The sequence below is a fragment of the Osmerus mordax genome, chromosome 17 (genome assembly GCF_038355195.1).
Source record: "Osmerus mordax isolate fOsmMor3 chromosome 17, fOsmMor3.pri, whole genome shotgun sequence".
In the NCBI taxonomy this organism is placed as follows: Eukaryota; Metazoa; Chordata; class Actinopteri; order Osmeriformes; family Osmeridae; genus Osmerus; species Osmerus mordax.
In genome coordinates, this window is record NC_090066.1 from 4731036 (window position 1) to 4743012 (window position 11977).

At 47.3% G+C, this 11977-nt stretch overlaps 2 protein-coding genes across 7 annotated transcripts in view; one reads left to right on the forward strand and one right to left on the reverse strand.

The window, feature by feature from the left end:
* usp6nl (USP6 N-terminal like) overlaps nt 1-8571 on the forward strand; it is a 37749-nt gene extending 29178 nt beyond the window's left edge. For all 6 annotated transcript variants that reach the window (XM_067254654.1, XM_067254656.1, XM_067254652.1 and 3 more), the window contains 8 exons: nt 548-657; nt 1065-1113; nt 1389-1509; nt 2037-2131; nt 2677-2742; nt 2885-2984; nt 3146-3298; nt 5646-8571. In XM_067254654.1, the coding sequence (XP_067110755.1) occupies nt 548-657; nt 1065-1113; nt 1389-1509; nt 2037-2131; nt 2677-2742; nt 2885-2984; nt 3146-3298; nt 5646-7261 (2310 nt within the window). In that variant the 3' untranslated portion in view covers nt 7262-8571. The remainder of the gene's footprint in view (nt 1-547; nt 658-1064; nt 1114-1388; nt 1510-2036; nt 2132-2676; nt 2743-2884; nt 2985-3145; nt 3299-5645) is intronic.
* Nucleotides 8572-9110: 539 nt separating this feature from the next.
* echdc3 (enoyl CoA hydratase domain containing 3) lies at nt 9111-11776 on the reverse strand. The gene is made up of 6 exons (XM_067254524.1): nt 11638-11776; nt 11280-11401; nt 11037-11134; nt 10761-10961; nt 10463-10641; nt 9111-10186 (listed from the first exon to the last, which is right to left on the reverse strand). Exons 1-6 carry the CDS (start codon nt 11772-11774, stop codon nt 10033-10035), a joined length of 891 nt encoding a protein of 296 aa, XP_067110625.1. The 5' UTR covers nt 11775-11776; the 3' UTR covers nt 9111-10032.
* Between the last annotated feature and the right edge of the window lie 201 nt (nt 11777-11977).

Below are 11977 nucleotides of genomic sequence, written 5' to 3' on the forward strand. Positions count from 1 at the left end.
TCCTGCTCTCCCCGCCCCTCCTGCCCTCCTCTCCCTGCCCCTCCTGCCCTCCTTTCCCCGCCCCTCCTGCCCTCCTCTCCCCACCCCTCCTGCCCTCCTCTCCCCACCCCTCCTGCTCTTCCCGCCCCTCCTGCCCTCCCCACCCCTCCCCTCTTCTTCCCTCCACTATCCGTGTCAGGGTGAACTCAAACACACACACACCCTGTAGTTTACACTCCTGTTCCCCCTCTCCAATGTATACAATTCCACTGCAGCATAGCCACCTTCACTAAGGCACGGGCCTCATAAAGATTCATAACCAAGTGAGCAAGCACCGACTTTATTTGATTTTGCAGAGAGCTCAATCATTATTATTGGAGAGAGGGTGTGTGTGTGTAAGATAGAGAGAGAGGGAGATGACACAAGAGGACTTCCTGGGCACAGCTGAGCTTTATTAGAACTCAATAAAAGGTTGTCCAGATGGATGAATGTGAAGTCTCATTCGTCAGTGGACCGCTCTCTCTCACGCACACACACTCACACACCCTTTTGTCTCTCCTGTCATTAGAAGCTGAAACTGCGAGCCAAAGGCATGTCACCTGACATCCGTCAGATTGACCTGGATGTGAACCGCACCTACAGGGACCACATCATGTTCATGCACCGCTATGACGTCAAGTAAGTACTGCTACCCCCCCTCCCCCCCCCCCACAACTGACCGGCCCGAGAGATATAGGAATCTGTATGGATCACCGGCTGACATTTCCCGAGCTGGAAGTGAGATAGAACACGTCCCCTTTTTAAGGTTATTACTTCTGCTTAGTGAGGTCGTGTTGACAGCAGGAACCTGGGAGGTCCGTATTAACCCTCAGGGTGCCAGAGAGCAGCTAGAGTTCACACGGACTGACCAGAAAACCAAATCTACTGCCTCAGTATTCAAACGTATCTTTGTGACGCACCCGCGAGCCGAAGAGAAGCATGTGCTACTGTGCAACTAGGAATGGAGCTGTTGTATTTAGTAAGACTTGTTGCTTTACTAAATTCAAACAGTGTGAATATTGATCTGTGTGTGTGTGTGTTCACAGGCAGCAGGCTCTGTTCCACGTGTTGACAGCCTACTCCATGTACAACACGGTGAGACACACTTCTCTCGCTCTTTATCTCCTCTCCCTCCCTCTCTTTTCTCTACCTCTCCTTCTCACCTCCTCTCTCTCCCTCTCCTTCACTTTTACTCTCTCCTCTCGTTCTACTCCCTCCCTCTCTCCTCATCACTCTCCAGAATCCTTCTTGTCTACCTTCCATCCACACTAACGGCCTCCTGTCTTTCTAGCCATTGTGTGTGGCTCATTTGTGTGTGTGTGAATGTGCTGTGTGGAATCTCAACTGGTGTGTGTGTGTGTGTGTTTTAGGAGGTTGGGTACTGCCAGGGTATGAGCCAGATCACAGCTCTTCTGCTCATCTACATGAATGAGGAGGATGCTTTCTGGGCCCTGGTCAAACTACTATCTGGACAGAAGCACTCCATGCATGGTACACACACATACAATACGATACACACACTAAAATCACTTTAGAAAGTCATTGTACTATACATGTGACATATCCAATGTTAAACTGGGTTCCAGAACATAAACAAAACTGTCCAAACCCTCCTATAAGGACACTGCAGTGTTCTATGTAGAGTATAAACACACACTCCAAGTACAGTACACACACCTTGAAGGATTCATGTCTTGGCCCAGAGAAGAAGGGAAAAAATGCCATTTAAGGAGAACAAACCCTACAAACTGTACTGTACTATGAGCAGACACACATCAGTCAGGCCTAAGCTGCTCATTCACTCTCACATTCATGAAATGCTCAATGATCTCTCCAAACCAATGTGGGCAGACTGAAATATTCACTTTTCATCTGTTCCTTTCTTCTCTCTCTCTCTCTCTCTCTCTCTCTCTCTCTCTCTCTCTCTGTGTCTCTCTCTCTCTCCCCACTTCTCCTATCCCTTTTCCCCCCATCTCCTCTTCTCCACTCCACCCCCTCGTCCTCCTCTCCTCCTCCAGGTTTCTTTGTCCCTGGTTTTCCCAAGTTGATGCGCTTTCAGGAGCACCATGACCGCATCCTTAAGAAGATGATGCCCAAACTGAAGCAGCACCTGGTGGGCAATACAGAATACACACACACACAGGCACACACACACAGGCACACACACACACACACAGGCACACACAGGCACACACACACAGGCACACACACACACACACACAGGCACACACACACAGGCACACACACACAGGCACACACACACACACACACAGGCACACACACAGGCACACACACACACACACACACACACACAGGCACACACAGGCACACACACACAGGCACACACACACACACACACACACACATACAAACCAGTAAATCTGTGCAGGGGGTTGGTAAATAAACGACAGCCCTAAGCCTGCTGGTATGGGGGTCTGGCTGAAGAGCAGACAGCAGCCTTTGATGTGGAGAGATTAAAGGGGAATGGAGTGAGAGAGAGAAATGTCATGTAGCGCGCACACACACACACACACACAAACACACAGCCAGCTACTGACTCAACTTTATTCTACTTTAATGTTAAACCACTGGCTTACTGTCTGATTCACCACCTTTAAACCGATGACACACTCACAAATGATTTGCCTATGTTGCCAGGACACCCAGGAGGTGTTCACCAGCCTGTACACCATGAAGTGGTTCTTTCAGTGCTTCCTGGACAGAGTGAGTGACCTTGTGAATGCAGCCCTGTCTGCTGTCAGCCTTAGTTTCCCTAATGTGGGTCAAAGCTTGTTCCAAATAGGGATTACAGTATTAAAGATCCTTAGTGTCTGTTTCTGTCCGTTTTTGTCTCTCTCTCTGGTAGACCCCCTTCACCCTGACCCTTCGTATCTGGGACATCTATATCCTGGAGGGGGAAAGAGTTCTCACCGCCATGTCCTACACTGTCCTCAAACTCCACAAGAGTAAGACATCTCACCATACTGGCTCATCGTTGGTCATTTTCCCTTGGTAGAGTTCAAATAAATCAACCTGCAAAGAAATCCTTCCGTTCTTCAGAAGAGTTTTGCCATCTTTGACTAGGTTTTTCCTCATTTATTCTTGACGCGTGCTGGTGTGTTTCCAGAGCACCTACTGAAGTTGTCTATGGAGGAACTGGTCGAGTTTCTGCAAGTGGCTCTGTCCAAGGACTTCTTCTATGAGGATGACTTTGTGATCGAGCAGCTGCAGAACTCCATGACGGAGCTCAGAAGGTCCAAACTGGAGCTGCCTGCACCAGGTACGGCCCAGCATGTGACACACACATGTTCACACAAACACACACTATTACACATTCTCATGCAGCTTAGGGCTGACTTCTGTGCATAAGGTCACACAAGGACAGAATATGCATGTGGAGAACAACACAGTACACAGCAAACACACATATGGAAGCAAATGAGTGACGTCATGTTTTGGATTTTAAAAGGTTGGAAATTCAGGTTGCTCAAATTCAAACAGTAAAAATTCTGATCCCAAAAATGCAATCAGTGGTGTTTAAATTTCAATATTAAGTATTCAATGCCTTTTTAGAATTCAAAACATGATGTCACTGATTTGCTTCCACACACACACACACACACACACACACACACACACACACAGAGACAAAGCCCTGCTTCTCGTGAATGTCTAGTAGTGGCACTACAGTAGTGGTATTGATAGTAATGGTAACAGTGGCCCTGTATCTAATCTTGCTTTATCTCTCTGGCCTAATCTGCCTTTTCTCCCTCTTCTTCCAATCATTGCGCCCAGCCTACAAAAGTATGGGTGTGAGTGGGGCCCACATCCCCTCCTACAGCAGTAACCGGTGGGCTAACCTGACTGGTGTTCCCTGTTCATTTTCTGTCCATCTGTCCCTGGCTCCGTCAGTCCGTCTGTCTGTCGCCTGTCTGTCCCACAGCCCCCCCCCCCCCCCCCCCACCCCCTTCCCAGTGTTCTCTCACAAACACTCTCACAACCTTCCAGAAACGGCTTTATCTCAACCCGGCTGATTTGATTTGACGTTAAGTTGGAGCTGTGATAATGGCTGGATTCTCTCTTTGTTTCTTTCTCCTTCACACTCCCACTCTCTTCCTCTCTCTAACGGGACACAGATTGTAGCGATGCTGTGTAGATAGTCATTTACCTCTCACTGTGCATGAGCGATTATAGACCACGTAAGTGAACATAATAGAATATTTTTAAATCTACGCTACAATGGCATCCCTCTGAGCCTACTTAAAAACCAAACAGTAGAGTTTAGTTTGGTCTCCCGGGTGATGACATGATAATAAGCAGTTCCCTTCTTCACAGGAGGCTTTTTGTTAAACTGGGTATGCTGGAGATCCGCCCACAGCCTGGAAATAAGTCAATCTACTGTATGAAAACCACTTTTAATATTATAGCTTGTAAAATGGTGAGAGTTTGGGTACAGCAATGTACCTGTTTAACTCTGTATACTTTTGAGGTGGCATCCGTCCCCTAACCTGGCACGCTAAGTCACTTCCTGTGTCCATGGACACACGTCACCTGGATGAATCCACAATGAAGTGGCGTCCTCTCCTGTGTCCTCCTCATTCAGAGGGCTGGAGGGGGTAGAGCTGGTGTCGAAGGAGTTGAACTCGGTGAACTGTGACCCCCCCACACACTGTTCCTGGTGTTCCTCTGCGGAGCCCTCGTCTTCTTTCCTTCAGGACCTTGTCCAGAGGTTCTCACGTACAGGCTGAGGAAAGGACACGAGGGAAGGAGAATAAGACTCTCCATATTGCTCTCACTCGTTCAGTCTGAGGACAGAGAAACGCTGTGGAGAAACAGACGTTCTTTGTGAAAAGACACTTCAGTTTGTGGGTTCAGTACCAGTGTCTACACTTCCTGGTTCCTTTTGTAAAGTACTTCTTGAGTCAACCCCACTTCCTCCTCTCCAGCTGGTCTCTCCCTGTGGTCTATGGTGGTCGTGGATACACCTCTCCTCCAGACCCCCTTACATCTAGTACCACCTTCACTGTCTGTATATGTGTCACCTGTACTCTTCATTTCCTTTAATGATTTAAGATATATTAGAGATTTTACTATGGTATGATGTAACTATGACTCATGTCTTTAAGATCAACTCATTTTCAACTTTAATTCTTACATGCTGGTTGTACTGTAGGTGATGGAGTCTTAGATTGTTTTTAATCAAATCCATTAGTCAAGTAGTATTTCTGTATGACCTTCTAAAGTCTGAGTCCACAGCAGCTAAGTACACTTTAATGAAAGCAAGGGGACCTCAGAATTTCAGACTCAGACTTCAGTACTCTTTTTGAGTGGCATTTCCTAATTGGATGCCTCAAGCACTCTGGGAAATAATATCAAACACAATTTCAGATGTTTTTTTTTGTTTTTTTTCTGTCCTTGGTTGTCTCGCCTGTGGAAATGTGGTTGGGTGTTGTCATGAATGTTATTCTCTCTTTAATTTCCCCCCCTATGGCAGTGGTGTTGCATGAGTCAGTGTTACCCCTTTTAATGTCCGTCTGTTTTTAAGAACAAAGCGTCTCCAGACACTGTTGTTTTCAGAGTCTCTGTCTTCCACTCAGATGTTTCTCCTTTGTATTTGACCTCGGCAGGTAAAGAGGATGAGCTTCCTAAGAAGCCCCTGGGCCAGCTTCCGCCCGAGCCAGCAGCGGTGGTGAGCCACATGGCAAACGGTCAGAGCCACGCCCAGCCCGCCGAGCCGGCCAGGGCATCGAGCCCCACCCAGGACCGCCAGAAGGACAGTCGGCCCCCCAGCCGCTCGCGCAGGGACTCCCTGGAGAAACAGGCCCGGCAGCACAAGTCTGACAAGAGGGAGGCTCGTTCCAGAGGGTCAGGAGAGATCACCTCCGACCCCCGCAAGCCTCCCTCCGCCTCCAACCTCGCCACCCCCGAGAGAGGGGCCACGCCCTCCCCCGCACCCACGCCGTCGCCGCACCCCCACCCCCCGGTGGTGGACGGAGTGAAGCCCCAGAGCCATGCCACGGCCAACCACAACTCCAACGCCGCGTCCAGCTCGCGCAGGGACATTGCCCCGCGCTGGGTGAAGCCCTCGGAGACCAAGCTGGAGGCGGCCAAGGCAGCGGCAGCCCGGGAGGTCCAGCTGAGCAGGGGGGCTTCCCCAGCCCCCTCCAGCCCAGAAGAGGCCCTGCTGGCTCAACGCCGGCCCCGCTCCAGGGGCTTGGTCCCAGGCTCGGACCGCGGCTCCAATGCCTCCCAGTACGACAACGTTCCCGGGGTGGCCGAGCAGGACTTTGTGGAGGTGCTGGAGTTGGAGCGGCCGCCGTCGAGGATGAGGGGCCCGCGCAGCGAGACTCCCTTCAGCCTTCCGCCCCTCCGCCAGGGCAGCCCCACACGCACCCCGAGCCTGGCAGGCAGCGTTGTCTCCATGGCAACAGGACCCAGGATGGTCAAGCATCCCCTACCCCCACCCTTGTCCATCGACAACCCTGCTGGGGTCAAGACTAACTACGGCCAGGGCCAGGGCCAGTACCACACCCCCCCCCAGCAGTACTCCCCTGGTCGGTCTGCCATGATGCCCCTCTTCCACCCCCCCTACAGCCTCAACATGGAGCCCCGGGGGGAGGAGAGGCTCTACAGACCCCCCTCCAGAGGCCCCCCGGCTCAGGGCCTGGTGTATGGGGAGCGGCCCTACGGCACCACCGGGCGGGCCCCCCCCAACCTCTCCCCAGAAAAGGTCCTCATGAACAACTCATATGCCACGTACCGCCGACAGGCCCCAGGCTCCGCCCAGCCTCCACGGACCACCGCCCCCCAGGAGCACAGCGTCCAACTGGATAGCCCCGGGAGCACCGCCCCCCTCTACCTGCGCCAGCCCACCCGCCTCGCCTCCCCGGTGTACCCCCCAGTTGACTACCGGTATGAGGGGCGAAGGAGAGGAGAGCACACCCAACCCTACCTGCCAGAGGGACCAGGCAGGGCCGTAGAGGGGCCATCCTGGGGGCAAGAGGTTGACTCACCCACTCGTTCCCCTGGAGGTGTGCCCCGCTCACCCAGCTTCCAGAGAGCCCAGATGTCGCCCGTCCAGGAGTTCACCTTCCCGACTGGCCCCGATGGCCTGCTTCACTACAGGACACAGTTCCAGGAGCAGCAGCCCACCATAAGGCAGCAGCTCCCCCCGAGGTTCGGAGGACCACACTACAGGCACGCACAGGAGGCGTTTGCCATGCAGGAATCTATGTTGCTGTGAGAAAAAGGCAGAGGAAGAGGGGGAGAGAGACACTGAAAGTGTAGTCACTGACACTGTGGCAAAGACAAGCAGCAGTCCTAGCGTGATAAGGTTTATTTGTTTTCTTGTTTGTTTGTGCTTTCTGTGTGGCGTACGTACTGACTTTAACAGTCATACTGCATCCAAGTTGCAGGACACCAGCTTCTGACATTTTTACTGATCACTTTTAAAAACTGATTTATTTTATTTTTTTGAATGTTAAATGATTAACAACAGGCATTGCAGAATATATCTTCTTAGAGTCTAAAATGTACAGTTAAAGATGTTTTGGTTTATATACTGAGTTATTTAAACTATCATTAGCAGGGGACCCTTCTCCTGGCGAGACATACTCAGTAATGTATTTTTCTTTGATCCACCTTTATTTTTTTATGCATTAGATCCAAATATCTACTTTAGAGGTCAATTTACTCTATATGCTTGTGAATATCTTATTTTTCAAAGAGAAGAAACAAAGCTATGTCAAATAATGGAATTATGTGACAGTGAGGATTATATCACTGTAATATATAAAAAATAATGTCCACTTCAATTCAATTTTGAAGCCGCTCAACTGTACAACAGTGAGTTTTTAAATTTTGGAATTTATATTTTTGTTGAGATTATTTTGCAGTCGACGACAGAACTATGACAATGACAGAAATTACAGACCACTGCAACTTGTTTCTGTGTCCCACGTGCAAAACATATGTTTGAGTCCTCGCGGTCGGTATAGGCTTGAGTCTAAATCCTATGTTAAGCGATAAAGTCCCAACAACAGTGACCTTGTTTGATGCTCCTGAATTCCACCATTGTTCCCTTTTGAATCTAGTTCTCTTCTGTAAAGGTTTACAAAAACATCGATTTAAATATTTCGGAAGTTGACAGTATTTTCCAGTCTTTCAGCCCATTGGAAGTGGCAGCCAGCATTATGGGATAGATGGGGATTGTGCTGATATTAAAGCACTACTATGACTTGTACTTATCAGATTGACATACTTTTATCATTCACAACAGGTCAGTGGCACTTTCACTCTTATATTAAGTCATTCCATGTATACATACCTTTGCGCATTTGTGTGTAGTCACATAATTCAATTCTTAAACAGCTACTACCTTTTTGGCTGTACTTTTTTGATACACTCCATACAGAAACAGTAGTGATACTGTTTTATTATTTAAACATGCATTCCCTGAGGCATTCCTTTTTTTGTTAAAGAACTAATTGCAAGATGATTGTCAGGTCATTCTTCAGAAACTTTACTTAATAAAACGTATGGGGTGAGAGCTTCTGATTGTCTGTGTGTCAATTTATGTGTGGGAACAGGGCCGTGGTGGTTATTTTACATACTGAATGTTGAATTTTTGGTCTTTTGATGCCAACAAATGTATTAAGGTTCTTCAGTAGTTGTCCCTTTTTATCACATTGCTGTGCTCCATTCTCCGTGTTTTAGGACACTCCTCCCTCTAGGGGTGAGTCTATTCTCTCTCATCGAAAGTTGCAAAGAGAGGATTTGTTCTTTTATTTTGAAATCGGGAAGGATTCGGAAGTCATGTTTCCTGAAGAACACTGTGCTTGCGTTTCTTCCACTTGTCATATAGTATTTAATATAATATCGCCACCACGTGGCGGTTAAGTGAAACTTGCGGCGCAGTGACCGAGTTCCCACGACCTCTAGGTAATCATTCCATGCACAATACAACATCTAATAAGTAATATAGTATGAGTTCACTTAACCGTCAAACTATAGTTTAGGTAACAATATTTAAATAAACAGGCACTAAACACTGTTACTTTCTTTGGCAGTACAAGTAGTAGTAGTGGTGGGAATCTTTTCAGAAAGGGTTTTAATCGCCATGAACGTTTGCAGACAAGGAATTTACTTTGGCAGGAAAGTGCATACATTCAACATAGAGGAGTAAATCTTAAATAAGTGGTGTAAGTTTAAACAAGTCTAACTATACTATACAAAAGGTTCAAAGTCTAATTAACTAATGTTAACATATACTAAGGGGATAGGTATTACTTCACAGTTAAATGAATTATCAATTGGTTTGAGCGAGATTGGAACCAAGGGTACCGTGTTTTTTCAGTAGACTCGATGGTTCACATGAGGGTTCCTGCAAAGTTACTTTGTACAAGACAGTGTAATTGCCCTTATGACCTTTCGATTCAATATATGCTTACATATTTTTTTACAAAAAATTGTGAATCAAAGTGAATCACTAGAAGACTGAATTGCGATTTATATGTGAATCGATTTTTCCCCCACCCCTAACAAGTAGGCCATTGCTATGTTTCCTATTTCAATGAAATGTAATAGAATCCAACTCTTACTCAAATGCAGATTTTTTTCCTTTGAATGATTTAATGATACACTCGATTACCTTCTCAAAGATGCATTTCCTTCCTTCTACTCACACATTACAGAAAGTGCAGCAACACCCTTGGTACAACAGTAATCAGCAGCAATTGAATCAAAACAGCTCCCATCTTAAAACATCTTGAGCTGGTGGATTGATGGCTTACTCTACTACAGTAAATGATGATTCAATAAGACCACAGGAACAAAACATATGTGCAGCTGAGTGTTGACATAATTTGTCCCCATGTCCTGTCTGTCAAAACCAAACCCTTCAATCAGAAATGTGGTGCACAACTCAAGTGCATCCATGGCTGCCATGCTGCGACTGGCAGTCTCCCTCTGTTGGTGGACCCTATGATGTAGAAGTTAGAACCCGCTCGGACACCATCACTCGTGAGCCTTCTCCGTGCTGTTCGTCCACACAGGGTTCCGTTTCTCAAAGAAGGCGCGTATGCCCTCCTGCCCGTCTCTCAGAGACAGGTTATCCACCATGACCCTGGAGGCCGTAGCGTAGGCAGCCTCTCGACCCTGGGCCATCTGTCTGTTCCAGCAACACAAGCAAGATCATGTACAATCATAGTGTATGGAGCATTTTTGTGTCATGTTGTGTGTATGAAAAAAAAACATTTCTAAAGGTTTAAAAAATATTTTGACAAAAAGGTTTTTAAGTAGAAGTTTAGAAAGGTTTAAAAAATATTTTTGAAAAAAATTCAAATACTTTGTTACTGTACTTCAGTAGATTTTTCCCTATTGTTAGTAAGGTTTGATAAGAGTTAGGAGAGAACAATGGAAGACTGAAAGGCATACATCAACACACCTATAGAAAGTAGCCTTGCCAAGCGCTACGACAGGACGGCTGGTCTGACACACCCGTCTGGCCATCTCCATTGTGACATCCTCCAGACACTCCTCTGGAACCACCTTACTGACCAGCCCATGCAGCAAAGCATCCTGGGCCGAGATTGGACTTCCTGTGAACAGCATCTCCATCGCGACCTGAAGCAAACACAAATGTACAGTGTCTTTAGAGACCAATGAGAAATTAATTTCCTTGATTCCAAAGGAAATGAAAGTGTAACATTGTTGTCTTAGTGTGTGTGTACTCTCAAGTTCACCTTCCGGGGTACAGCCCTCCCTATGGCCACAGCTGGTGTAGAGCAGAACAGCCCCACGTTGACCCCTGGAGTAGCAAAGGTGGACTTCTCTGTTACCACAGCAATGTCACAACTTGCAACGAGTTGGCAACCTGCTGCCGTGGCAACCCCATTTACCATCGCAATAACAGGCACAGGGATCTCCTGAATTAAAGTCATAACCTGAAACCACAAAGGGAGACGATGTGTTTGTAGTGTTTGTGGTCTTGTGACACACACAGAGAGACTAGACCTCACCTCTGAGCAGGTCTGGAACACATTTTTGTGGTATTCTCTTCCCTGTGCTGACGTCAGTTCCTTCAGGTCATGTCCAGAAGAGAACACAGGGCCCTTTGCTGCAAGAGGAACATCAGAACATAGACCCACAACACTCACTTCCAGGAAAGGCCTGTCCGGTAAAGAGACAGCTGAGAGAGAAAGTTGTTCTGCACCAGTCATACTACCCTGCTCTTAATGGAACGGCTTTATATGCGGTCATACCAGAAATAATGATGACCCTGAGGTCTTCACTGTCGATGTCTGCTAGAATGTCCTCTCGCAGGGAGCCCAGCATGGCAAGGGATAAAGCATTCCGCTTTCTGGGATTGTTCAGCGTTATATTCCTAAAGAAAATATAATTTTAAGTGAAACTTAAACTTGACAGATCCCATCATTAGTGGATCATAGAAGGGCCAGTATCCAAAACAATGATTCCCCATAATGCAATGCAATGGTTAGTTTACATAGCCTACGACTCGAGCAGGCAAACTCATGAGTAAATCATCAACGAACTATGCTAACTAGCTACCAACATTGCATGACTAAACTTTCGGTCAGCGCAATTGAATCTTTCTCCAACCTTATTCCATTTTTTTGGAGCCTGACAGTAAGCGGATCCTTTTGGGTTTGTGTGCTTAAGGGACGTGCCCCGGTCAGAAGTGTCAACCTGCAGAGCTGGACGACATCAGCAGCTCTGTATAACAGGTTTCTAGCCATGTTTACACGGACGGTCCACTGTCATGTCAGAAATTGTGTTGGGCTGCATTGACTTCCTAGCTGCGGCTTTCACAATAAAGGTTTTCCACAGGTCAGTGTGCACACATAATTATGCCATGTGATTAAGGCACTACACCTTAAAGAGACCATATTTCTTTCAGACCGATAATTGCAGGAGGCGGGTAGTGCAAGGTACTGACTTA

Coding starts and splice junctions, on each gene's coding strand:
- echdc3 (XM_067254524.1), bottom strand. CDS start 11,774: ATGGCTAGAAACCTGTTATACAGAGCTGCTGATGTCGTCCAGCTCTGC. Junction 11,402..11,637: donor CTCCAAAAAAATGGAATAAG/GTTGGAGAAAGA, acceptor TATTTTCTTTAG/GAATATAACGCTGAACAATC. Junction 10,962..11,036: donor TGTTCCAGACCTGCTCAGAG/GTGAGGTCTAGT, acceptor TTGTGGTTTCAG/GTTATGACTTTAATTCAGGA.